The 27,397-nt window shown below is 38.5% G+C and overlaps 1 protein-coding gene across 3 annotated transcripts in view; it reads right to left on the minus strand.

Moving 5' to 3' along the window:
• Nucleotides 1-27,397, minus strand: part of helz (helicase with zinc finger) — a 39,173-nt gene that overhangs the window by 10,894 nt on the left and 882 nt on the right. For 2 of the 3 annotated variants that reach the window (XM_055508179.1, XM_055508175.1), the window contains exons 2-24: nt 23,060-23,302; nt 22,695-22,731; nt 22,135-22,259; nt 20,327-20,383; nt 20,020-20,071; nt 19,746-19,821; nt 18,850-19,048; nt 18,449-18,556; nt 18,178-18,319; nt 17,863-18,018; nt 17,371-17,638; nt 15,549-15,675; nt 15,245-15,457; nt 14,314-14,444; nt 12,382-12,561; nt 10,851-10,952; nt 9,818-9,996; nt 6,662-6,780; nt 5,750-5,895; nt 5,174-5,321; nt 3,957-4,140; nt 3,201-3,429; nt 2,050-2,338 (exon numbers count right to left, since the gene is read on the minus strand). In XM_055508179.1, coding sequence (XP_055364154.1) covers nt 2,050-2,338; nt 3,201-3,429; nt 3,957-4,140; nt 5,174-5,321; nt 5,750-5,895; nt 6,662-6,780; nt 9,818-9,996; nt 10,851-10,952; nt 12,382-12,561; nt 14,314-14,444; nt 15,245-15,457; nt 15,549-15,675; nt 17,371-17,638; nt 17,863-18,018; nt 18,178-18,319; nt 18,449-18,556; nt 18,850-19,048; nt 19,746-19,821; nt 20,020-20,071; nt 20,327-20,383; nt 22,135-22,259; nt 22,695-22,731; nt 23,060-23,284 — 3,492 coding nt within the window. In that variant the 5' untranslated portion in view covers nt 23,285-23,302. Of the gene's footprint in view, nt 1-2,049; nt 2,339-3,200; nt 3,430-3,956; nt 4,141-5,173; nt 5,322-5,749; nt 5,896-6,661; nt 6,781-9,817; nt 9,997-10,850; nt 10,953-12,381; nt 12,562-14,313; nt 14,445-15,244; nt 15,458-15,548; nt 15,676-17,370; nt 17,639-17,862; nt 18,019-18,177; nt 18,320-18,448; nt 18,557-18,849; nt 19,049-19,745; nt 19,822-20,019; nt 20,072-20,326; nt 20,384-22,134; nt 22,260-22,694; nt 22,732-23,059; nt 23,303-25,685; nt 25,707-27,397 lie in introns of those variants that run through there. The other variant, XM_055508178.1, reaches the window with a different exon arrangement.

The raw sequence follows: 27,397 nt of genomic DNA on the forward strand, positions 1-27,397 counted from the left end.
AGCAAAGCAATGGTCAGACCGAAACACATGACTCCCCTCGTTAAAAGTAATGGTTCTGTCCAGAGTGAAATGTACAGATTATAATTGTTCAAACAAGTTATCTACCATTAGGTCAAACAGGGAGCTACAGGCTATTTCAGCTACAGTAAGAGAATATTTGCAGGTAAACATTTGCCACTGTCTAATTGCTTTCAGTGATTCACTGTGTGTTGAGGTGTGGATGAAAGTTGAGATAGAAAAAGAGGTGGCTAAGTAACCTGTTTGAAGTCAGTGTCGTTTCTGTAAAACTGATTCAGGAGGTGAGTCAAAGCTTCAGGATGTCAGCAGAACCACAGAGTGAAGCTAATCTGATGTTAACACAAGTAAATGAGGTAGGTTCTCATGATTAAGTTTCTTTCCCTGAGCTACTGGTAACATTTGACAGGTGGTCTAATAAATGTGTTGAGAAGACTAAATGTTGGTGGAAAGCATGCAAGCTAAAGGGTGAAACTCACAGGCCTTAAGGGTGAATATGAAAAAGGATCATAACTTTAACATGTGTAATCATAAAAATAACAATATAATAAGAATGTAGCTGATTGACAGCAGCTGAGTTTGGATGTGTGAACAATTGATGAGCAGTTTTTTTTTCCCCTGTCACACTGGGTCTCACTCCTGGAGATGTGTGACTGTAACATTATTCTCTGACAGGTCATTCAGACACACTGTGGCGATAAAAAGCCTGAATGGATGTTAACTAACGCTTGCATACAGGTCGTGACAGGACATACTAATTTTAATAGGAGGTATCATAGTTTTTCATACACTTTAAGACACCATCGATGTGTAGAAGTAGCACTTCACTTAATACCAAATATAAAATGTATTTTTTCCTCTACCTTGAGTTATATTACTATTTTGATAGCATGTTACAGTAGAGTTAAAGCTGTTTCCACTTTGAGACACATCGCAGTAAATGCACCGTATATCAAAGTGACTTATTAAGGCAGTCTCCTGTGCCTCATTGTGATGAACGTCCCTGCACAGACCTTTTTCTCCAGGTGAATAGAGCTGAGTTGTCAGTGAGATTCAGATCACCAGGAAAAAACAGGAAGCAGTGAGCCAGTCTCTCTCTCTCTCCCTCCCTCCGGCTTACATACTGTTCGGTTTAGTTGATTTGGTGTTTGTGATAGTTTGCCTTCTTATGTATACCTTTTTTTAGTAATTTTGAAGTTTATGAAAAATGTTGCATTACATAAACCTGGTTTAATCCATGTGAAATTAGTCTATTCTACCACAAAGCAGGAATGAAGCTGGCAGTGCGGTACAAAATGTATATATGCCAGTGGCTTTGTGTCTATTTCCCAAGTGGTTGTGTGTAACATACAGTATATTTGAGGAGGGAGATACAAAGGGAAGGAGAGAGGAAGTGTGGGTGTGTGGCTCAAGCTGGTTGATGCTGCAGAGCTGCGGCTCATTACGCCCAGTGGGTGACGGCAGCAGGTTGGCAGCTGTGGTGTTTTTGTTAACCTTTACCTCAGGGCAAGCAGCGAGGACAGACAGACACAAAGACATTTCAGCCTGAGATAAACAAATAACATCTCTTTCCTGCAACATTAAAATCCTCACTGTGTTGTTTCTCTGGGGCTAAATCCTGTAAATAATTTTCTGTGGTAAAAATTAAATTGAGTAATTTAACAGAGCCACATGTGCGAAGCTTTTAGCATGAGTCAAAAACTAGAAAAACTCAATGTATTCCGTTTGTTAATTTGACAAACCTATAAATTTACACAAGACTACAAGACAAGTTACTTTAACACAGGAACCCCTACAACAGAAAATCTTTCAAGACACCTCCTACATCTACGTTATTTTGTCTGCTTTCCCTCTTTATGTTCCCTCTCTGCATCTGCTCTTTTATACTGTATTTAAAATATATATAAAATAGGTTTCCATCATCTGTACCTTTAAAATTACTAGTACTAATAATTTTGTGTGAGGATAAATTGAGACAGTGGATGGAAAATTTTATTTACTTCATTGCGTCCTATTTGCTGGGAAGCACCTTACCTTGGGCGGTGACTGCTGTTGCTGCTGGGGCTGTTGTGGGCCTTGCTTGTTCAACGCAGGCTGCACGTGCTGAGGATGCACATGATGGTGAGGGTGGAGGGGCTGTGAGGAAGAGTGAAGCCCCTGTAGGGGCCTGAGGGCTCGAGGGATGAATTCTGGAGCCAGTGGGTTGAGGACGTAGGTCTTCTTGAGCTCCAGGGCCTCCAGCTGTGCCTTGATCTGCTCAAAGGTGATGCCGTGAAGGCTTGAGTTTTCATGGCAGATGGAGATAAAGTGCTCCCAGAATTTTCTGACCAGACAAAGAAGAAACAACATATTTAAACTGTGTTAAATTTCTTTATGTTGACTGTAATAATTTGCCATTTGTAAGTTGAATATAAAAGATGACAAAAATGGAAAACTTGGAAAGTGGCTTGTGGAAAGACCACAACAGAAAAATCATCAAAAATATAAAGCACAGTAAAAAAGTAAAAAGGCTTCAGCTGAAAAATACAAGCCTGAATAAACCAGAAGAATGTCTCCATATACTGTTTACAGATTACTCAACAGATGAGAACTATTAGAATAAAATTAAAACAATTGCAATACAATGAAAATTGTAAAGCCTGACATTTACAAACAACCTGAAGTCTGCAATGAGCAAGACAAAACAGTTGCTATGGAGATGGGGGGGAAAGGCTTGGCAGCATATTATAAATATAAAACTAGATGCTGGCACACACAAAAGTCATGGTATGGAGAAAAAGAAGCAGAACCTGAAGTGTATGGAACTTTATTCCTACAGTCCACATTATCTACATCATCACATTAATGTGAAACTTGATTACAGCAAAGCCCACGCAGGGGATTAGAAAAAAACTCTCTGCCGCGTGCTTGTACAATTAGCATTTATACGTGCATCACAAAACACTGAAGCAGGCCAACGGTGAAGGAGCACAGTGGATTAGCTGTGTGACATGAGAGACCGTCATTAGTCTATGTGGAGTGATGCTTCCTGCACTAATCTGTTTTCCAGTAAACCTATATTTATGCTTCCGCACTGAATCCGTTTAAAGCCTGTGAGTTTCTGAAAGCCAATTCAATTAATTATTTCAATGGCATATTTTTCCCGTCACATGTATAAAACCTTAGTGATAAGTGCTGGTATTTACCTGCATCGCCCAACAGAGCACAGTGCTATGGGGTCTCCTACAACTGCAACCAGTGATTGTGCTCTGGTTATGGCAGTATTGAGGAGCTTGTAGTTGGAGAGGAAACCATAGTCGAGGTCCTCTGTTGAGTCCTCGACTAGCTGCTCTTTGCGCTTGATGGCCGTTTGCTTGTGCTTGCAAGTGTACCGCGTCCTTACCGTGCTGAGAAACAGCACCCGGAACTGTTTACCTGCAAAGCATTTTTTATTAGAAATGTCTCTGTAATTAAAAGTGCTTTTAATTTTAAAAAGAGGTTTGACGCAACGTTCAATTTAAAATAAATATAGACTCAATATTAGGTCATAGTAATCTGACCACTTATAACAGGTAGAACATTTGCGTGATTTGTCTTCAGGGTAACAGGGCTCCAAACATAAACATTGTTATTGCTGCAGAGAAACAAATCATCTTGCATATAAAAAAAACATTAATGAGGTGCTTTGGGATCTTTAGGAATGGGGTTTAATTATTTTTTTGCCAGTGCTCGACAGACAAATTTCTTTCAATTCTCATTTACGCTTATTTGAATAATTACCACCCTGAAATTAACATAATACTAAAAATGGATGCTGTGATTCTACATTTTGTCAATGAATCTGACAAATAAAAAATTAATTACAACTATTGTAAAACACAATAATAATTTATAGAAGCTTCTGGCTGTAGTATCAGCACATGGGCTAGTGACACACACACACACACTGTACTTTTTCTCACCTTGAACATTAAGCACTCTTTCCACGCTGACCTCATGCATTCTCTTCTTACGAAGCTCAGCACGAATGCGAAACACCTGGTCAGCATACGGTGACACCACTCCGATGCTGCCCTCGTCCAACTTACCCCAGGCCACTGGCCACTTTTTACGCAACTCCTCAACCCGCTCAACAATCTCAAAGACCTGCGTGGGATGACAGAGGGAGATGAGAGGGAGAGAGACGGGGGGTTCAATCCATGCGCTCTTCACACAAACCTGACCTGAAAAGGTTCTGTAAAATCAAGGACATGAGGGACCAGGTAGTAGTTGATGTAGCAAGGGACAAATTCACAGAAGAGCTAAACAAGAACTATGTGACGTATAGCACTCAGTCTATTAACAAATAAGCTTTAGCTTGAAGGCAATGGAACTGATTCATGTATGATCTATGCCTACATTTACATTTTTAAACTCTGACTTTGAGCAGCCTCTAATGTCTTAAATATATCACTTTATAACAGTATGACTAAACTCTGACATTTTCCTATAGAGGAGCTACAAAATCAATATTACTGCAAACTCTAAAAAGACTTTAGCTAATAGTTTTTGAAAACAAATTAGCTTTTGTCACATGTTCCACTTGGAGCTAAGCCCATGAAAGATGCTTACACTAGACAACAAACAAACACTTTTTTCAATGCATATTAATTCCACATGATTATCATAATGTTAAAGTATGACATGGATTCTGTATCGTTGGGACAGTGTCTAATTATTTTGGCACTTTTGACAGTTTGAGAGCAAAATCAAGAAGAGCCTTATTTTAATTAGGTGGAAAACGTCAGGCAAGGGTGAGGGGTCAAACAGTCAATGACCACAGCCAAGCGATTGTTGGCTCCATCAAAAGCTAGGACAGACACCTAATCACGCATCATGGGTGTCAAGTGTGGCTCAGCTGCTTACCAAATTAACTTTACGGGCCTCGTCTCGTATTATTTTTTAAATCGCTGAGGGTGTTCTGATTAGCTGTGATGAGGCAAACATTGCTGATTAGCAGTCTTCCATAAGCATACTGTTTTTATCTTAAGCCGATGGAATTCGGTGACAAACAACTCCATCATCTGTGATTGCCTCACAACCTTTTTCCAAGATAGATGTGAGCAGATCGCAAAAAATGCCACTCTGTAAGCTTTTAATTGTCTTTAATTAACTCTTAAATCTTTAATTTAACTCATACCTCAGCATTGTTGTAATAGGCAGTGCTGTTCTTCTCCTGCACGTCTTCTCCTCTTGCTGTGAAGAACGTCAGAGGATAAAAGTCCTTATGGGAAGGCTGTTTTCCACTTGCCATTAGCTTTCCTTCATAAAATAACTCTGATGTGTAGCTGTAGGAAAGAAAGAAAGGAATGATAATGTTTTTGAAAGAGCATTTATCAGGATAAATGAAAATAACCACAAAGAAGACATATCCAGATTGTACACATCATTGTACACACATTTCAATAAATTGTCAAAAAGCATAAGTTCATTTTGATTCACAATTACCTTAGAAGAACTATGATGGGATACTTTTGTCCATATAATGTTTTATGCATGTGATAAGCTTTCAATCAGAACTCCCTAGTGTGCATCAAATCCTCCTCTCACCAGCTTATTTAACATGCTCACAACATACTTCGTCACATTCTTTATTATCCCACTTTCAACTCTTCACCTCCATTTTACCCTGACCCCTTCTTCCCACCACCTCTTCACTCTAGCATTTGTCTTCCCACTGGTTTGACACAAGGCAGTGTTGCGGGCTCACACCTACTTGATGATAGCTTCATGAGAGCGGTAGTTCTCACAGAGGAGGATGCGACAGGGGAACTCAGGAGGGTAGTGCTCATACAGTCGGTCCAGCAGCGACACATGCAGGTTACGCTCCCGTGCAAACTCGCTATACACAAATGGACTGAGCTGAAATTCAAGACACAAAAAAATTGGGCAGGGGGTGGATATCAGATACCCAATGTTCTTATACATTCTGTCAACTTCATCTGCTTTAACAGAATATTAGAGAACTCTTTAAGTAGCAGCATTAAATAAACAGACTATTGACTGGATGTAATTAAAGTAGACTTTACCAGTGATTCCATAGGAGTTTGAAAACATGTCAAATTTAGAGATGGGCTTCATAAGCAAAAAAGGTAGACACAGAGCCAGACATGAGAAACATGGTGTGTAATGTTACACCCGGGAGAATACATGTATTGACACTATTATTTACAGATCTAGTTCAAATGGAAAGCCAAGGTATGACAGCCTTTAATTACTTTAATAATCAAAGCCAGAGCAGGATTTAAGGGTTTAACTCCTTGTATTGGCTTAAAAGCCTTACTGATGCAAGCTGCTGCTCTCTGTGGCCAAGGTTTTCTGCAGAACCACAGATCTGCAGTGTCTTGTTCATATTTGAAGTGACAAGTAAAGTTTAAATGGCAGGGTTACTTTTACTTGTCATAGCCCTGGTCTATTTGCCCTGGCAATCCATTTTTTATTACAGAAGACAATGAATAAACTTCAAACATCTGAAGGAATAAGTTCAAGACTTTGTAGTGTGCACTTATGCACTTCTGGAGAAAGAAATGCTGCACATTTATTACCTTAGAGAAGCTTTAAGATTCAACAAAGTCAAAAAGAAATCAACTAGATGTCTTATACCTGCCCTCACGAATTCTTAACATACCTGCATATGGTCTCCAGCCAGCACAACACGGGTGGTCTTGCTAGCTAGAGCAAAAGGCATGATGGTTTCACACTCCATGGCCTGAGCCGCTTCATCCAACAGGATATGAGTGAACAAACCTGCAAAACATGTTCTATTTCAATTTACTGTATAAATTAACTGCAATTACATCAAAGCCAAGTGCAACCAGTTAAATCAGATGAACATGTAAAAGAAAAAATGCCAGGACCTGCAGTATTAGCACATTTTATGTCAACACTATCATAATATATTAATGAAGCTTACTGTTACAATACAATAAATATCATGCAATGTGCTAATATAACAATAGGTCACTTTTTCCATTTACTCTTTTAACCAGCAAACTAAAGACATTTTGCAAGGGACTGAACAGTAGCCTAACCCTGATTTAAAAAGCTCAAACTGTGCTTGGCAGTGAGAGGGGATGGGATGAAACGGCATGGCAAATAAGTGCAGGAGCAGGGAGGAAAGAGGCAGAATAACAACCAGCAAAACAGTCTCTGAAGCCTATACAACATTTTAAGAGAAAAGTACAAGCAGAAATTAAATGTAACATGTTTTGTGAAGGGGGAGGCAACTTATCAACCCACAAACAGTAAACAAACAACCTAAACACAAGCTTACAATAAAAAAATAAAAGCAAGAAGGACAGTTTGATCTGAGACAACAATTGCTTCTTAGTTTCTGCCTTTGTACAATACTTGCTAAACATATTGATTTTGTATTGAAGCCTCAAGCCAATGTGAACTGTGTACACCTTGTGTCCCCACTTATTCCTCCCTGTGGTCAAAAAAAAAAAAAAAAAAAAAAAAAAAAAAAAAGACATTGCTAAAATTGCTAAACAGACCAGTATTTCCCTATAAAAACTGACAAAATGTATATGTGACAGAAAAATGTCCATTTATTGTTGTAGAGATATTAAAGCTTATTAGAAAATCCACGTTGCATGAAATATGAAAGAAATGCTTGAGGCAAATTTAAATACAAACCAAATTTGTACAGCCATTAGGAAAAATCAATTCCAAATGTTAGAGCACTGGAATACCAATATGCAAATGGCTATTCTCTAGAGAGGGTGTATATACTTAAAATATTGAACTTGAGTATTCACTGAATGGTTTATTCATGGGTTGAATAAACAAAGCAGTGACAACATTAAAATACTGTTTAAATAATGTTTAAGCTTGTTTTGAGATCATCTCAGGGGAACTTAAAATATTTCATCATTGCCATATGGAACAAAGCAGTCACAAAGAACGTCCTGGGTTGTGCCACCTTATATAACATTGTTAATTATTGAGGTCAGGTACTTTAGTTTAATTCACCTATAAATTGTGGTGAACAGATTCCCTGCTGCATCCTACCTACTTGCTCTATTACTTCAATCGAAATAACATTCTCAAATGATGTACATGGGTCTTTACAAATATGAATGCTTCCCTGGCAGGGAAGCAAAGCTTAGAACAGATGCAATGAGGAGGAAGAGATGGGCTTCATAAGCACCAAGTAGACAAAGAGGCCGATACGAGGAACATGAGGCTTAATGTTACACCTGGGAGCTGGCTATCTGCCTTGGGGAGCCTGTCTAAAGCAAAGGTCGAAATTACCTTTCTGTAGCTGCTATCCATCTGTCACAGGGCTAATAATGGTGGTTGGTTTTAGACATAACAGTGGTAGGAAGGCAGCAGGGAGGATAATAAGCAGAGGTGATTGAGATCAGAGTCACAGTGTAGCAGAAGTGATTTGGGGCAAAAGCACTATTTAATAATAAATGACAGCTCCTTCACCTCATGGACCATGTCTCTCACATTCTCCCTTTTACAGTTTCTTTCTAGCCTTTTCACACAGTAAAAGTGACTTGGAAAATCTGTGATCAGAGAGTGTAAAAGGCTCTGTGTAGGTAATCTCTATATCCCATGAAACAAGCTTAGTACAACGTATCAGAAAGGTTTGTCAAACCATTCCTGGCTCCGTGTGCTTAAAAATAGCAAGAAGATAACAAAAATAATTATATATTACCATCCTATGACTCTTCAGGGATAAGCATAGAACCTAACGGAAAAATATAAAATGGAAATTTTTTAAAAGATTCTCATTCTCATGTCTCTCCAACAGCTGAAATTCTTTTATGAATAAAAAAAAACGTTTCCTTGTAAGAACTTGTAAGACTACAAAAAGAGTACGGAAAGTGGCCTTTTATCGTGTAAACATCATGGATTAAATGTGAGGCCATGTTTATTTTTCAAACTGGCTTTAGAGAGTCACTCTCCATTATGCATTAGCTGGAGAACAGCATTATTACATGGAAGTAAAATTAGCTATTAGTTCTTTTTTTTTTTTTTTTGCAAAACCCATTAACCGTAGTAAAACTAGGCATGTACAGATAATACATAACCAATACCATTTCCAAGGCATAAAGAAAGAGAAAATCAACAATCCAAACATAAAAAAACAGCTTAGCCATCTTTTTGAGGGCACCTGTGTGTTTGTAGCTAGAATTTTTTTTAATCGCTACTTAGTAGACTTCCTGGCTCCCAGTTGCCTCATTCACATGATTTTCATCACAGATGAACAACATGAGAGCAGGAGAGCTGGGATGAGGGCTAATGATGTAAAGTACATTCGAAAAAGGCAGATGGTGTTCCCAAGCAACAGACAAAGCCTCCTCTGCTGACACATTAAAGTCAGTTATTAGCCTACACTGACAAATTAGTTTGTTTTCCGTGTCTTTAACGCAGCTTAAATGAGTTCCATCCCTCTCTATGTGGTGGTTCTCTGGCAACACATGATATTAGTCACTAGGGATGACAAAAGAACAAGAGACTGCATCTGACTCTAGTCATCAGCGTGCATGATATAAACGTTTACCATGTATTACAGTTAATTTTAATCATGTAATAAAGTACATTTCAATAACCTCGCCTGCTACCATCACAGACATATGAAGAGCCATCTGTTGTATCTTTCTGTAAAAATTGCATCCAGCCACATCTAAATTGTTCTTGGGAAACCCATGCATCATTTACTTCCCAGCTAAATTGGTCTAGGACATAAAACTTCTGAAGGCAGTTATTGATCATCATTAGGCAGTTTAACTATTTTTATGAGGACTAAATGTCTTTTCATATGACTCACCAGGCTCCAAGTCAAGCTGGCAGAGGTACTGGGAGGTGCTGAGGGTGACCACCACCACACGGTGCCTGAGGACGTCCTCCCTCGAGGGCATTTGGAAAGTGACCTGCGTGTTGGAGATGAGACAGTACTGCTGGACTACTGGGTGGACTGTCTTCACCCAGCGGTTCCGGAAGTATACCCTGTAGAAGTAGAAACACAGGGCGACAAAAATTAACCAGACACAATAAATATTAATACCTATTACCTTCGCCTACAGTATTTGAAGGAAGGTAGAAGAGGAGAGGTTAGCTAAGAGGAAGATTTACTATAGTCAAATTCACACTGCAACCAACAGTAATCAAGCTAACCGCTTGCATGCTGACATCAATTTCCTTTATGACCCCTAGTAGTGCTGAAATGTGATTAGAAGTCAATGATGCAGCGTAAGGAAGTTTGTTGTATCAGTGAAAGTGTGTTTGTTGCCCAAAGGTGTTGTTCTTAACGCAGAAGAGTTCTTAAAGTTGCAACTCCAAAGTCAGCCTGATGTCTGGCTGCCATTGCCATCGGGCCAACACACTCCAGCCACTCAGTCTCTGTATGATATGAATAGTGCATCTTTCTGACTACAGGCTTTTAAAGAGGATTAATCCCAATGATTTGTCCAACATCAGGCTAGTTTGGCCCCAGATATGCATACAAACAGACCAGAGTCACACAAAATAACAGAGTACCAATTTCATAGACTATTATAACTCAATGTCAAACACTGAAGGTTGTTTCACCATTATGTGTTGTGGATATATCAATGCTACTTTTTTTAAAACTATTTTATATACAATTTATCTCCAATTAAACATTTATGAAGTACTTCCAAGCTAATGAAGAAATTTGTCTTGTTTCACTTGCATATGACAGACCCTATTGGAGAAAAAGCCATAGACAAACATAATGTGGCATACTTCCCCTCTTTTTGAGCCAAGCAGAATACCGGTTGTGAACTAAAACACACAAAAAGTACACAAAAAAGTGCCCTTAGTCATCCCAGCATTCCTACCTGAGAGGTCTGGCGTGCGGATTGCCTGCTTCAACGTAAGGGTGAAGGTAGTCCTTAATGTAAAGATCAGCAGCACTGTTTGAATGGGTGCAGATCAGGACCCTAGACATAAACATAAACCATGTTAGTCTGTGCCAACAATTAGAAAGGCGTGGAACCTAAAAGTAATGATGATCTTAGTGCAAAAAGATACAGTATTTAGAGTGTTTATACTTATTACACAGTACAGTATCACATCCGCAAATCTTGCAGCATCGATCATTTACAATGACACTTTAATAATAGTGGGTTCCTGACAGGGGGTCTATATGAAGTCTTTACAATTTTAAAAGAATCGTGCAGGCAGCTGTAGTGCTGAGGGTCACTTCCCTTGGTCATGGCTTTTAAAATATCTATAATTCATCCTAAACATAAAATAATAAATGTATTCAAAGTGATATGAGAAATGAATTTTACATTGAAACACATTTTTTAAAAGCCGTTTCTTTTACATTACATATACAACCCTCTCTTTCCTACTAATAAATGCTAGATTCTGTTCAGGGGACACTGTCCGAGGTATTGCATTCATTTTTCATAAAGACCAACCACACATTTCTGTGCAACACCACTTTGCTTCAAACACAGAAATTGCAGATTTTCCTGTGGGTATGTGTGCGCAGCGAGGGAGCAAACTAATGATGAGAAATGGCATTGGAAGAAAATGTTGCAATGTTTTGTTGTTACACAGTGCTGCATGGCCCACTGAAGTGACGTGATTAATCCTATTATGCTTCACATGATCATCCATTCTGTCCCAGAAGATTTGATAATCAAACTAACCATGTGCATAAAACCTAAATCGACGCAACCAGAACTAACACTAACTACACATACCCACACAAAACAAAAACAGGCTGCAGACATACAGACACATACACACCACATATTGACACCTTGCAGCTCAGTGTTTTCTACTTTAAATGTCAAGCTCAAGGCAGCCACTGACCTAGAGCAATAACTGAGGTCACAACCATCCCACAACCCCTGCCACATCCATCACACCCTCACACCCTGATCTCCATTAGCGTCTAAAGCCTTTATGATTGATGTCAACCTAAATGCCCACACATCCCCACATCTATATGTACTAAAATCACCCCACTTTCACTCAATGAAACCTATTATTTAACAGCAAGTGCCTATATGTTCAATAAAGGGAAGACTGTGTCATCAAGTTTGCTCAGTGAACCCAGAATAGTGAGATGTGTTTGCATGCAGCCAAGATTCCTCAGAGAAACCAGATTTCTCTGAGAACGGGGGAAATACATGTTTATGTGCAGCAGAAGACAAATCTGCTCTACCTCAGGGTTATTTTAGAGGCCTGTTTACATGGCATGGTACATCTGAGATCTCTAATCCCCTACCACGATTATGGAAAAGTTTCCCATGAAACCTGACTTGGCTTGGCTTGCTGAACATTGCTGTGATGATGCTGTGAAATTATATTGCACAAATTAAAGAAAACAATTTAAAAAGAGCATATACAGACCTGCTGTGTTCTTGGCGAAGGATGTGCTTGACAGCCTGTGCCAGGGTGAATGTCTTGCCTGTGCCATAGGGCCCAATGATCAGGACTGGGGGCAGGGGGACAGAGATGGGTGTGGTGATGGCCAGGATAGCCTCTTTCTGCTTTGCATTCAGACGAGGATCCAGCTGCTCATCCCACTGCCTGAGGGCGGAGGAAGGATGGAGAAATTATTAAATGAATTAAAAAGTTAAGCTGCAGTGAAATTTCAGATTTATTTTATCAAGTGAGTTCCTTTTTCTTATAAACAAGTGATCGCTTTGAACATGAGAGACAAAGCAACATTTGCTCATTAAATTAGTTTCAGTGGGACAGAGATAATGTGAGAAACAAAAAGGTCTGGCACAGAATGATAAATGGATTCCTTAATGTAGAGTCAAATAGTTAAGTTAATATCACTATGAGAACGTGTAGTGCATGTGGGAACACTAGGACCCATCAATAGCAAAAACTATGCAGAAGAACAAACTATATTAATGCACAACATCTATATCTTTCCACCACAAAAACAACTGATAAACAATGAACAGACAAACATACTCTTCTTAACTAAGACACAAGGGTATACATGTTTGAAAAACAGAAATCGGGTAAAAGAGGGTGGTATCGTGCAATATCTTCATGAAATTAGAGAAAGTAGAGTTTGCGTGTATGTGTGCGCTGATGTGTCTCGTAGCATCACTGTTTGAAAGAACATCCTCTAAAGCTGTGAATCCACCAACACTAATTGATTGAGCTCCAGCTGTGCCATAGTTGGTGGCCTGCTCTTCATATTCAAGTGTGTGCGTGTGTGGTACTGGAATATAGATGGATGAGATCAAGAAAAAGTTAAAAATAAAAAAATGCCTCAATGTCAACAATGTATATTACAGCTAATACATGGTTTTGGCTTCCACATTAGATGGAAATTCTGTAAAGTCCAGTCATTTTTCAACACAAACTGATACCTGAAATGACATTCAACATTGTCAAGACTGACTGAGATGAGAGGCTTAGTATCTGGCTTAAACAAATTGTAAGTCATAAATGACATGAAAGAAATGCTACTACTGCAAGGTGTTATGGGTTACTTCTTTGTCTATGAGTTACTAGTGAATAAAAGTGACAAAAATGAAGTTGTCAAATGAAATAATTCAATTGCACAAGGTCTTAACGGTAAATCTTCAATTACCCCCATAGTATACATCTTATTTTTTCAGGGTTAAACAGCTAGAGCAAGAGTTTAATTGCCAATTGGGATGGAGTCACCTTTACAGTGATGGTAAAGCTGAGGCAAAAGACAGAAAGAAAGCACAAGCTTAAACTTAGATAACTGCACATCTTGTCCATTACTTATCTGAATTCCAATTAAAACAAAAGCCTACATCAATCATATTCTGGAGCCTTGATAAAACTGCAGACTTGGAAATCACAAGGGATTATAGGGTATTTGACCCTGGCTCTAGTCAATCAAGATTACAGTTGAACTCTCTCTTCACCTGTCCAACTTTGGAGAAAAACATCTGAAGCTGCAAAGAGCTGCCAGCATATTAGAATAGCTGCCAAGTCAGCAAGGCAAGAGATATTCGGTCAACACTCAAATTGATGTGGTGGCCCCATCATTAGGGTATTTGTCAACTTAATATGATGTGCAGGTATTAAAACAGTTCCTGCATAATAAATGGGTTTAAGATTAGTAGTATTTAATATCCATGAATATGGGAATATATTTTCCCCACTAAAATAAAAATAAACTGAAGTTTATATAATATCAGACACCTGCACTTCTGATAATACTGATCGTATCCGCTTTGTAAAAGATTTTATTTAAATAATGTATTTCTCTTTTTATCATGCAAAATGAATAATGGTTGTCCCGAAATAAAACATAATAAAAGTGCATAGTGAGATACACACCTGTTGGGGCTCCATGGGATGGTAGGAACAAGGCTAATGTCTGGGAAAAGGATGGTATTCTCTCTGATGCGATCCAGGGCATAGTGCATCTCACAGAGTGGCAGTCTGTTGAGCTGGAACTGAAGCTCCACCTGATACAGAGGCAACATTGAAATTATACTACCATACACAACAAAAGCCAAACCCACATTTGGAACCACTTACTGGGGACCCTAGGTTTAACACACAGTGTGTGCACTTGGTGAATTTAACTTTCATATTATTAACCAACTAATCGAGATCCCAATCAGCTAACATGGTTAGGAGGAAGTGTGCAATATATACAATTAAATTTTATGAACAATCTAAAAGAACAACTGTAAAAAGGAGTAACATTGAAAACAGTAGAAAAAAAAGTGGGGAAGAAAGAAGATTTAAATGAATCACATGATTAATACTAAAGCAGGTAAATCAGATATATGAGAGCAAAAAGAGCATGAAAAATCAAGAGAGCGTGGAATATTGTAAGAGCCGACAAAAGAGATAGGAAAATGAATCTGTAGCACATAAGCGGGCAAGAGCAGCAATAGCTGAAGAATAAGAGGATTACGTCCACACAGTGTTAGGATGAGGTTGGTTTGATAACTGTCCTGCATGGACATTCATGCTGGGGGGGAGACAAACATGAGGCTGCTGAAGGAAGTACCAAGTATTCAGCAGAGGGAGATTTCTCAGAACTTGAGACAAAACAATGTAGTCAAGCCTTCTTGGAAAGACTGTGTTCTTCTGCGTGACCTTTTGTAAAAGCACTAATCAGTGGGTAAAACTTTCATTCACAGACGTTTTCCCAAGACCATAGAAGATAAAAACCCTGAGCTGAAATGTTACGTAACATGTTGTGCTAGCGACAGCAGGAAAGAAATGTCTCCTTGTCTCTTAGTGGGACCGATACCTGTAATTCTCTGTCAGGTTGGAGCCCCAACTCGTCACAGCAGTCTTTGCAGATCCTTAGAAAAATGTACTCCTTGGTCTTCTCCTCAATCACAGCCTCATAAACACGCTCTTTGACTCCAGGAGGTGGCTGACTGATGAACCCTTCACGGCCCAATGGAAGCAGCAGGACTGAATTCACCTTGGTCATCACTAGCCTCCCAGCCAATGTGTCCTAAGGTAAAAACATACAGTGCTTAGTATCCAAGTGCTGCTATTAATTACTTTCAGTGCTTAACAGTGGTGCATGCAACAGATGCAGTTACCTCAGACAGTGTTTCAGTGAGTTTAAAACGTGCAAAGAGCTGCCCATTTTGGGCATACTTGGCTCCAACAGAGATGCCAGTGAGCATGAAGCTAGTGACTAGCTGGAGGTTGACTTTGATGTTAAACCTGTGTAGACAAAGAGGGACATTTGGTTATGCTTTGACAATTCTTAAGTCTAATCTGAAAGCAATCACAATATCATAAAAGTACAATTTAACCTGTACTTTCCATTACCAAACAGCCAATACATCACACAGGGGAACACGCTGTTTTACATGTAATTTGGGAGGCTCATACGACCAAGGAAACCAGCCCCAGAGACCATATGTACAAACAGCTTCTGAGCACTGTGGTGCCCTTGACACTCTGTTACACTGGCTAAATATAAGGTTGTTTGAACAAAACACTGCCAGAGCTCAGCCTAAACAGCAGACAAATTATTCGATATGTCAGCTCTAAAGACAAAATGTGTTATCTGCACACATACACAGTGGATAATTGAAGCAGTTTTTGTCTGTTTTTTGCTGTGTCTGAAGTGATGAAATAGTAAGAAACATTGGTGATGAACTCTGATGGATGACTGATGTACGCAGATGAGTTCTGCATTAATTTGCAAACCAGTTGTGTCTTGAAACCGGAATGGCTCTTGATGATTTTGTTAAGGTTTGCATCACCTTTTTAAAGTCAAGTCTTACAACAGGAAACATTCAATATAAGACAGCAAGACCCTTTTGTGCCCCATGACTAATCAGGTGATGCCTCTTGCCCTATATAGAAAAGGTTGCTTAAAATGAGGATGTTATTCTGATTGAACAAGAACTATATTTAGTTCTAACTAGAAATGATTAGTGCAAGAACTAGTTTATTTAGGCTGGAGGCTAGATTCAAAGTAGTATTTAGTTTGTCAATTCCACATCCAGTAGGCACCACTCTTAACCAAAACGAGCTGATAAAACCTTGTCAACCATGAAAAGCATTAAACCTAGAACATAGATGGTTTAGCTGTTGAGAGATTATTCATATGCACATTAAAAATGTGGAGGATTCAAACATTTGACTTTAAATTAAAAAAAAGGATTTATTATTCAATTCTTTACCAAGTCCAAAGCTGAGATGAGATCAAATTAAGCGCAATAATGAAAGATGGGAAGTTTAAAATGCTCAAAGGGGGCACTGAATCGCACTGAATGTGGGATTAAGCAGTTACTGTTAATTCACTTATAATTATCAAGGGACTTTGTTAACCCTATGGAGCAGCAGTTAATTACATTTTAAGGACAAAAATATCCGTCCATTCAAGAGGAAAAAATCTCTTGAATGGATACCTGCTACTCAGGAATCACCTTAGACAGAATTTGGTAAACAGAAGTGGCACTGTGTGTCAAATTGTGTATCAGACAGACAGCAAATTCACAATGCAGGTAGAGTCTGACACCTTGTGGCACAGTTCATAAAGCAAAAGCAACTCTAAAAAAGGTCAATTCTCCTAATTTTTCTATAGTGTAATAACCTATGCAAGAAATGTCTTATGTACATATTGTGACTTATTTACTTACTTACCATTTGTATATATTGTATTATTATTACTATTATTATCCTGATACTATTTATCTGCTGTATTGCTGGAGTAATGAGGAAATTTCCCACTGTGGGACAATTAAAGAATTATCTTATCCACCTATTCTGACAATGGTTGACAATTTATAAGCATAAAAGACTGAAAAGAAAGTGTTTGAATGGAACAATGAAAGGAACAAAATATCACATTATACTTCAGAGCAGCAATAACAAAGAACATGAGTGTAACACACATTTACTCACTTGCTAACTTCCTTATATTGTGCAATTTCCTCTATGTAAAGCAGGTCATGCAGTCGGGCCTGGTAATTGTCTTTGGTCAGAGTCTTGTCCAGGACTGACTGGGTGAAGAGCTGGTCAGCAGACAAAGGGATCTGATACCGCGAAAGAAGGCTGCGCTCCAGATCAGCCATCTCATTAGGACTAAATTCTACAATGGTCTTACATGAAGAGTCCCAGCGTTTTGCAGTCATCAAAAGCTGCTGCCTGGCTGCCATTAGGTGTTCCAGGTCTACAGTAAAAAAGATAGATAGGCATTATAACCTGTAGATGTATTGAGTATACAATTTTTACCTACATATAAAACCTAATATAATTAATAACAAAACACCTAAAACTACATTTTGATACCAATGTCAAACTGTCAACAGATGTTATAAAAGATGCCTGAATGTGTGTTTTGAAATTGAACAAACAACAAAAAGACCATCTGATTATGTCCAGACGTATTCATACCTTCAATAGAGGCAGCATCCACCATGATTCGCTGCATCAGCACAGGTTCTGAACCAAAGTCAAAAACTACAGTCTGTCGAAAGGTACCAAAGATCTCTGTGCTGAAGCCCACAGCCACCTTGTAGATACAGTGGTCAAGGCCATTGTCTGCTGGTACTGTCAAAACAGAAAGGTAATTTTACACTTGCGGTCCACTACTGATAAAACAAGAGGAATGTAATTTTAAGGATAGAGAGAGAAAAGGCACAAATAATGTTCACAAATGCAAGAAAATAAGGGAAAAAAATAAATCTATATACACACTGTAAGACATACATGCTGTTTCTTCTCCTGGAGTCCACTCTTGGCAGCCTTTGGGTACGGCTTGGAGCCGCTCCCCATCTGATACACCTGTGATGAAGAAGTGTGGTCGGTGCGCATCATAGAGCAAGGCAACGCGATTCAGTTTTCTAGCAGGCTGATAAAAGACACAGACAGGGAGACAAAACATTGAGAAAAATATAATTATATAATAGCAGTAAGAGCATGTCCACATTTTTCTGTTTCATGCTGCTCTTAGAATGCATGTGGATACATTTTATCCTACCTTGCACAACAATGAAAAGGTCCAGGAGTGGGAGGATTTTTTGGTGGTAACGGTAACAGAGAGGCTGGAGCTGGTATCAACATTTACTCCATCTAAACAGTCACTCAGCTAGAAAAAAGAGCATGTTGGAAAAGACTATTAACAAGTGTTTTACAAGGCACCATTTATAAAAACAAAGGCTAAAAGTTTACTAAATAAGAAAAAATTGGAATCATATTTAATTTTTAAACACTGCATATTGACCTGTTAAAAACAACCAGGTTGTGAATGTGCACGTCTGAAAGAACAGCATAGTGGTATTTCTGCATTTGTCTAGTAGGAAGTAACTTCTAAAGAGTGTTATTTTACTGTATTCTACCCACTGAGCCATATTGAGCTTTAAGCCCCACAAAGCTGCTCACCACTTTCTCTGGGGACAGGGAGTTCATCCATTTCTCTATCAGGGTCTCCATGTAGTTTTCAGTGAAGTGCTTGCTCTCCTGCTGCTGTTTGAGGCGGATGAGGCGTGACGCATAGCGCTTTTGCCACTCCATAAGTTCCTCCTGGGAGTGGGCTGATGTACACTGAGCCCCATACCGACACAGACCCTGCTCCAAGTACCTAGAGAAGGGCACACAGCATGATGAAGTGGTGTTAAATTCACTTTTTAAACTCATAATCCCCCAATGACAAAGTCAAATGTTTGCCAACTAGAGTTTCCACAATTTTAGAAGTTTGTCACATATTATGTTGAATTAACACCTTTGATATTTTCAGTTTTGGACAGACATGGTAATCAATCTGCTGCATAGATTGGCAACATGCATTTTTTTGTTTTATTTTGAGTTTAGAAATCTGAAACTTTGTGCAGCGAGATATGTAAGTGCATGATAAATACTAAAAACTTTAAATTAAATTGAACGACTTAAACAAAATTAAAACCTTAAAGCAAAACAAATCATTCCACACAGTAAGAAACAGTAGGTCTAAAGGAACTGAAAAAATATACAGTGTGTTAGCAAAGGGCAGTGTAAGCTTGACACAACATTAGAAAAATGCAGCAGTACCACAAAGCAGCACATTATGTTAGTAGCCTGTGGCAGGGCACGTGGGCTATAGAACACTGAACATGGTAAGCCTAAGGGTAAATCCATTTGTTGGTGTGTAATTAGTCAAACACCCAGGATGTAGATAGATGTGTGTAACAGGATGCCTTAAGTATGTACGTACGTTTTAGAGCCGTCACTGTGCCTGAACACCATAACTGCTTCCTTAATCGCTCACAAACGTCTACATATTACCAAGAAGTTTGCATTACCTTTTACAGAGGGTATACTCCTCACTGCTGGTGACTCCTCGGGGAGGAGGCCGGAACTGCCAGCCATCTTGGACCTCTGTCAGTACAGACAGCCAAGTGGTCAATATAAGAGAGCCAATGCAACTCTAAAGACATCACAATATGGGCTTCAGCCAGATTCTAACCAGCTGAATGCGCTCATGATGCCAGTTAAAAACAAAACATGTATATATAAAAATGATAAATTATACTTTTAGGATTGATACTTAAATAATTCCAAAACGGATTTGCTCACCTTCCTCCTGGTCATCGGTGTATTCTGGTGGTGCCATCTCCCTATTTATAGCCTAACAGACACAGGTGGGGAGGGAGCAGATGGGCAGACTTTCACACACACAATTGTTGCACTACTAGAAGTATTACATGTAAATGAGTAATAAATGCAGTAATGAGTAATAAACAGTTATAAGCTAAAAAGAAGAACACAAATTCACTGAGTGTTAGAAATAGGCCATTTGTCAACTTTACCAACTCATCAACATTACATCATTTACTTGTATAAAACCAAATACAAAAATTCCAGAAGCGGAGGAGACACTTACCTCTATTTCTGAGAGAAGCATTTTCAATCTAGTCAGGTCCTTTGTGATAATACCATTCTGTGAAAGTGAAGAAAAATATTTTTCATTACAACTGCAAAATGCTACAATTAGTGGTTTCCCAAAAAGGTGAAACTTGTTACCTTAGAAGAGCATGTGTAGTTTTTTTTAATAGTATATCATATTTATGTCAATACAAACAACATCAAGACATAAAGAAATATTTGGGGATTTATTCCAAAATTAAAGTTTTAATTTATCATTCTCAGGATATGACAATGCTCAGGTGGCTCATTTAAGCAGAGTAGACGAGGCTAGGGCTGTAACTAATGATTATTTTGATAATCAATTAACCTGTTGCTTTCTTTTTAATTGGATAAAAAGATAAGAAAAACATATTTTATGTTTTGCTTATTATAAATCCCTTAGGGTTTATTTTGACTCTTTAAATTTCAAATATATCCATTAATATCGATTTGTTGTTGCAGCTCTAGACAAGTCAATAAAAATACATTTTATTTGTTCATACCATTTGTTTATACCTCTAAAAACAAAAACTCTCCAGCAGGTACACTGTTATTAATTACTGACTCTATTCACAAGAACGTTCCTACAGCTCAGATTCCAGAAGAGCTTCAGGAGCTTATTCATCAACAGGTGCGTGATTTGTGTTACCTGGTTGCTACTGAGCACATTTATAAAATAAATCAAATTAACAAAATCAGTAGGCAGTTAAACACATCTAAATAGCGATGGATCAAATGACAAACTGTGCATGGAGGAAGCACCACGCAGGCCAAGATGAAGTTGTAAATAAAGAATAAAAAAAACAAGAGCTTTCTGTAGTGTTTCCATTCAGTTTCTGTGGTACTAATCTGCAAGAGAAAAGTAAACGAATTTGCTAAACAGTCTATTTTTGGAGACAAAGATTAAAAACTGCATAATGTAAGACCATGGAAGTATAGCTTTACAACTTGTGTTAGCTGCTTAAATGAAAAAATATAGAGCAAAGGTGAGTGTGGTTGACAGAGTATAATCATCTAAAGCTGTATCAAAATACTGTGTGCGCACTTCTTAAAAAGGATAGAAAAACATTCAGGGACCTATGTAACAAACAGGATTGCCTGCACTTGCATAAAATGTTGTATGACCTTGGGGGCCAAACACAGCCTCTCAACAAATGCTTGAGTGTGTTGCAGTGGGCAGGAAGTGCCTGCAAAAGAGAACACTGAAACAGGAGAAGGCACTTTGGCAGCTTAACGCGTGTTGTGGTATAAAAAAATGACGGTAGGATAAGCAAATGGTAGGCAAAGTCAGTGTAAGAAAAAAGTGAAAAACAGGAAAAACGAGTGTTACATCCAGAAAGGCACCAAACAAAGTTTTTTTTAAGTCCAGGTGACTAAGATACACAAAGCCTGCAGGAATTTACATTTTAGATTAAGTGCAGCGTAACACTCTTTACATAGTCTAGCTAACAAACAGGAAGCATAATGAGAAGCGACCCGATTAAGGAAAAGGAGTCTGAAAGAAGCCCCAGGGCCCTTATTTATTGCCATGACTCTTGCCAAAGTTGATGCCATTGTATGTGTGGTGGCCAGGAATGCTATGCCAGCAAACTATAGACGATACTGCTGCTGAGTGCCAGATCACAGCAAATGCATGCACATTCAATATTTAAACTTAATTACAAATACCAACACTGTGGGATTAGCAGCTTTGTGACATTAACAACCTTTACATCCCAATTATCATAAACACACAGGTTGGCTGTTTCTAAGCATGTACTGTACACAATGTTATTTTAATCATACCATTGGTTCTCCATATAAGGCTTTAGAGAGGATGCTGGCCACCTCCTGCAAGCTGCCATCCAACAGCATGGAGCGCAAGCTGGCCTGTAGCGAACCGTCTCCCCTGGCAATCTCTCCTGCCAGGACTAGGACAGGACAAAGAAGGATCAGGTAGAGGAATCATGAGAGGCATTTCTTACAAAAGATGAATTCCAAGTCTCCTTTCTATAAAATGAAAGTTCAGGGTTAGAAAAAGTTAGGAGGGCATTGTTTATTTAAGCTAAATTTTAGGTGCAAACTCCATTCTGCTGATTTGTAAACGTCTGTGACTGTTACATTAACCACTTTAGTGACAACTGACCTTTTAATAGGGCATTGTATAGGAAAAAACTGTAAGTAAAGCTTTCACCTGATTTAATTATGCAATAAAAAAGACATCTCTAATTGTGCTATTGACGGATTCCTATATTACACTGAAACCCAGGCATATTGACTTTGCTTCTGCTTTCTTCTGTCTGCCATTGGTAAACTAACAGACTATACAACATGAGCAGATGGTTCCAGTTTGAACTGCTACTCACCATGTTTGCAGTCTTCATCAGCTTCATCATAGTTTTTCTGTTGGGAGACAAAGAAATGTTGAGGTAGAAAAGTGGCACTCAACAAATATGTCAGCACATTGTCTAAAGGGTCAAAGCTACACAAAACACATCAGAACAACACCTCACTACACACTCAACTTGCTCACAGCATATTTTACAGCTGGAGAACCAGGTAATATGCGTGTCTCAAACAGAGGCAAAGCTAAACGTGCTCAGCACACAACGTTGTAGTTGAATCTGATCGTTCTTTTAGATGACTAGACTCTAAGGCCACGGTTGTTCTACTACAATTACTACTACAACTACATTAGTAACACTTTGCTTGCTACCATCAATGTCCTCACCAGCTGCAGGAAGGCAGCGATTCTGTAGAGCAGTGCACGGCTGCGCAGGGACCCGGCGGCAATAAGGGACGTGGGGCTCGGTGGGACAGGGGCACCAGAGGATGGGGCTTGTGGTGCAAGGAACACAAGGGCGTCCGTACTGTGGGTGACTGCCACCTCATACTCCCGCCTGGCTAACGATCTGCTGGCTTCTTCACATGACTTCTCCGCTCTCCTGTCTGCCATGACTCAGGGACAAAACGTCTGGAGAAAGGAAATACAAGAAAAAAGACATAGAATGAGCTCCACCTTTTAACCACAGTTTGGCTAAGTGAAAAAAATATTCTTTCAATATTTGTATTCTTTGTAACCACAGAATTATACTAAAAACAGACTGAACATGATATTGTTTGTGTACAACAAATATTAACTCTTTGACAAACATACAACACTGAACACTTCTAAATGCTTTCCCCTCACTTATAATAATGTAAATCTGAAAAAGAAAATGACTGTAGCTAGACACACAACAACTTACCATAGCAGTATTAAAGTAGTAGTAGTAGTAGTAGTAGTAGTAGTAAAGTAGAAATTCAATTATTCCTGTTATACAGCATATCCTTGCATGATGTATAATCAGGAATCTTTGAAAGCATAAGTCAGCTGGAGTAAGACCTGTATTCTAGTTTTCCTTGCAGCCATTTACTGGGACTTCACATGGAAAGCCAGACCAGACCGGAAGCATTACTGAAGAAACACCTAATCCACACCGACTCCTGGCTCTGGAGACAGCAGATAGATAAACCTCCCAACCCTCCCCAGGCTGACTGACAACAAACGTTTACTGGACAAATTTACTTTTCAGGCACAGCACAAAGAAACAACAAATTAATGACCCTCTTATTCACTACAGAGACCAGTAAAAGTGAAACCAGAAAGCTCACAGTGACAAGAAGCCTAATCATTACAGATACCAGTGATGAGTTATAGTGTTTTAAACGGCTACTACGAGAGATTGCACTTTACAAAATGTCCAAAAAAAATGAGGATCCGACCGAAACAACAAAATAAACTTTTATTCTAATTAACAAAAAATATATACATATTTGTTTTTGTTGATGTTATATTTGGAAGTATTCAACAAAAAAAAAACAGAAAACATAAACCAGCAGAGAACAAAAACAGATTTTCATCATGAAGAATGTGTTTTATGTGTGGTGGCCCATGCAATGTGAATATCTCCTCACCATATGAGCCCATGTAGGTGATCTGTGCCTCTGCTCACTTACTACTTATCTGGCGTGCTTACTATAAATTACATTGGCAAATTGTTTGCAAAGTGCGAATCATAAGAGAAGCCCAAACCATGTTGTAAGACATACTTCATCATCTAAAGCTCCAAGGTCAACAAAAGTTAAATCAGCTGTGTGTTGTCCCATGACTGCTTAGACCAAGGATGTTCTCATGATTGATAATAACAACCTTTATATTTTACATTAAGACATTAAGACAGTGTTTTGTGAGACCTCACTGCTACACAGCCAAACAGACAGCACTACTGTGCAAATTGAAATGCTCTAGTTACGGGACCTACTTTACCACCACCTCAAAATATTTTTTTAATATGTGGCTCGACAACAAGGCTTTGTACATTTAATGTATCTTTTTAATGCTTTGTGGGCAACCTCAGAGGCTTGAGTACTTACAAGTATAAACACAACAGCTGCCAAAAAACTACAGGACTTTCAAAGCCTTAGCTAAAGCCAAAAGAAGTGCATCAATCTCATCTTACAACAAATTTTGACAGAAGCCATGCTGAACCAATCACATCTTCTGGACCCTATGTCTGTTAAATACAGCTGTAAGCAACCGTTTGCATTCTGCTATGACATTTAAAGTTGTTGGTGTCACTAAGAGATTACATCCAAAACAAAAACAAATATGTAGGTGTCAGAAGAAAGGTCTGTGGTTCTGTGTGTAGTAGGAGGCTGTGTTTTAATGTAGGTGGTGGTAGAACAACACATCCAACTACTTTTATCATAACATGTATTACGCACTGAAGTTATAAGAGAAGATGGCATATACTTTATTTAGTTCCTACATTGATAATTTCCGAGACATAATGGTTTTCTACTTCAGTAGCTTTAAGAATCAAAATATCCATAGTAATTGAGACTGCAAATAGTAATCATTAAAAATTTAAAAAGCCTTGAAAAGAAATGACATGCATTTACTGCATAATGCCCATGCGCACTTCCAGGGCCAGGCTGACTAACAACAAAAACATCACGCAATCTATAGGGTGACAGAATAGATTTATTGGTAAATTGTGTATTGCAATGTACTCTCCATCACAAGAACCCTGAGAGATCAGGATAAGGAGGGTACATTCTGAACTGCTGGAGAACACGAGGAGTACAAATGATCAACCTTGGCCAATAGCCTAGTAACTTTGATCCTACATTCAACTCAATGGTTTCACAACTTACACCATAGCTCATCTTCTGGTGACAAATAAACTGATTTAACACCAAAACACTTCCCAAAGACTCCATCATAGTTATTAGGTGCAAAGATGACACATCAAGCATTTGGTTGGCAATTAAAATCCCACAACAATTATCTGATTTTTCAGCCTCGCACTCACCACAGGCTGGATTAAAGCTTCTCACCATGACTGCCTCAAGAACTGCAAAGCTGAGGCAGAGACATTTTGTGCACAGTTATGGCAGTTAGTACAAGAAAGTTAACTTTCAGGAACAGAAAAAGAAATTGGCAATTTTTAAAAAGCTGTGAATTGGGGTATTGTGCCACCCCAATTCCATTTGATGTGTGAAATGTAAATAAAGACAAAGTGCAATGCAATAAATTTGATGGTTGCAACATATATCAATATTTGGAACAGGGTAATATTTACAATTTTTTTTAGAAAATTGATTGTTAACTGTGTTTACCCTAAAGATCTGTGAATTAGGCCCTTTGCTGGGGTTTTAGGTGATGGATGGTGTACCAATCTTGTCTGACGCAGGTTCTAGCTGATCCACTGTTCTGGGCTTTTTATGTCACTTTTTTAATTTCGTGATGTGCCAAATGTTTAAAATTGGTCAACAATTTTTTCATCACAAAGACTCTTTTTCTGTGAAGCCAAGTTGTTGCGAGACATGAAGTATGTCGTTTAGCATTATTTTGCTGGAATATGCAACGTCTTCCCTGTAAGAGACAATGTGTGGATAGGAGCATTTGTTGCTCTAAAGGGCACATATCCTTTTGGCATTGATGATGCTTAAGCACAGACGCACCGCCATAACATCAGAGATGTGGCATCCATGATAACCAAAAATTATTTAAAACTTGGGTAAATTAAAAATTCAGCTGACAACAGAACAGCTGATAAATGTGCTTTGAATCACAGAACACTGTGTTGTTTCTGAATTTGATTATGGCTTCTTCTAACTAACAAACAAATATTTGTAGATTGCACAACAAACTGTGCTTACACACAGTGATTTCTGGTCACGCGGTGACAAATCGAAGCTCGCGCAATTCATCCTGTAATTGTACCCTATTTCAGTTACTTCATAAGTTCCCAGCAAAAGACAACTAGGCTTGTACAAGCAGCTCTAGCCAAACTCCCCCTGCCTGTTGTTGTCTATTAGGATACTACCACACACAACTTGTATCCAATGGACAGCGTTGGGTGCACAAATGAGATTTAGATTTAGTGTAAATAAACAGCATTTGAGTTAGATTTCAAATCATATAATATGATATATATGATATATATCTGATGATATAATATTTCAGTTAAAATTTAAAAAAATGCATTAAAATGTACCCTGTCTGCATGTACAATTTCTAAAAAAACTATTACAGCTCTGATGTCCACAATCTCAAGTTTGTCTCAAGAAAAACCACAATCTCAAGTTTGTCTCAAGAAAAACCACAATCTCAAGTTTGTCTCAAGAAAAACCACAATCTCAAGTTTGTCTAGAGAAAAAACATGAACTAATGTTACTACCACTAAACTTTTAAACACAGAACATCTTATGATAGGCCTGTAGCATAATGTCTCCTTATATAATAACTCCATATGGCAAATAGCTAGATTTGACTTATTTACTTGCAGCAATTTCCATACAACTATAACTAACAATGTAACTATAATAAATGGCTTTACTGGAGCGTCCAAAAGGCTCCGATGGGGTTCAAATGACTATATAACAATGTATTTATTCTGTACCTAAAAAAACGGTTAAAAACACAGGTAGGGAATTATCTTGCAGTCATCTCATATCACTGTTAGCGCCTGGGAGCCTGTCCCTTTATAGGGGCAACAACAAATAGTTGGCGGGATGCGGT

This window comes from Betta splendens, chromosome 1 (genome assembly GCF_900634795.4).
Source record: "Betta splendens chromosome 1, fBetSpl5.4, whole genome shotgun sequence".
NCBI lineage: Eukaryota > Metazoa > Chordata > Actinopteri > Anabantiformes > Osphronemidae > Betta > Betta splendens.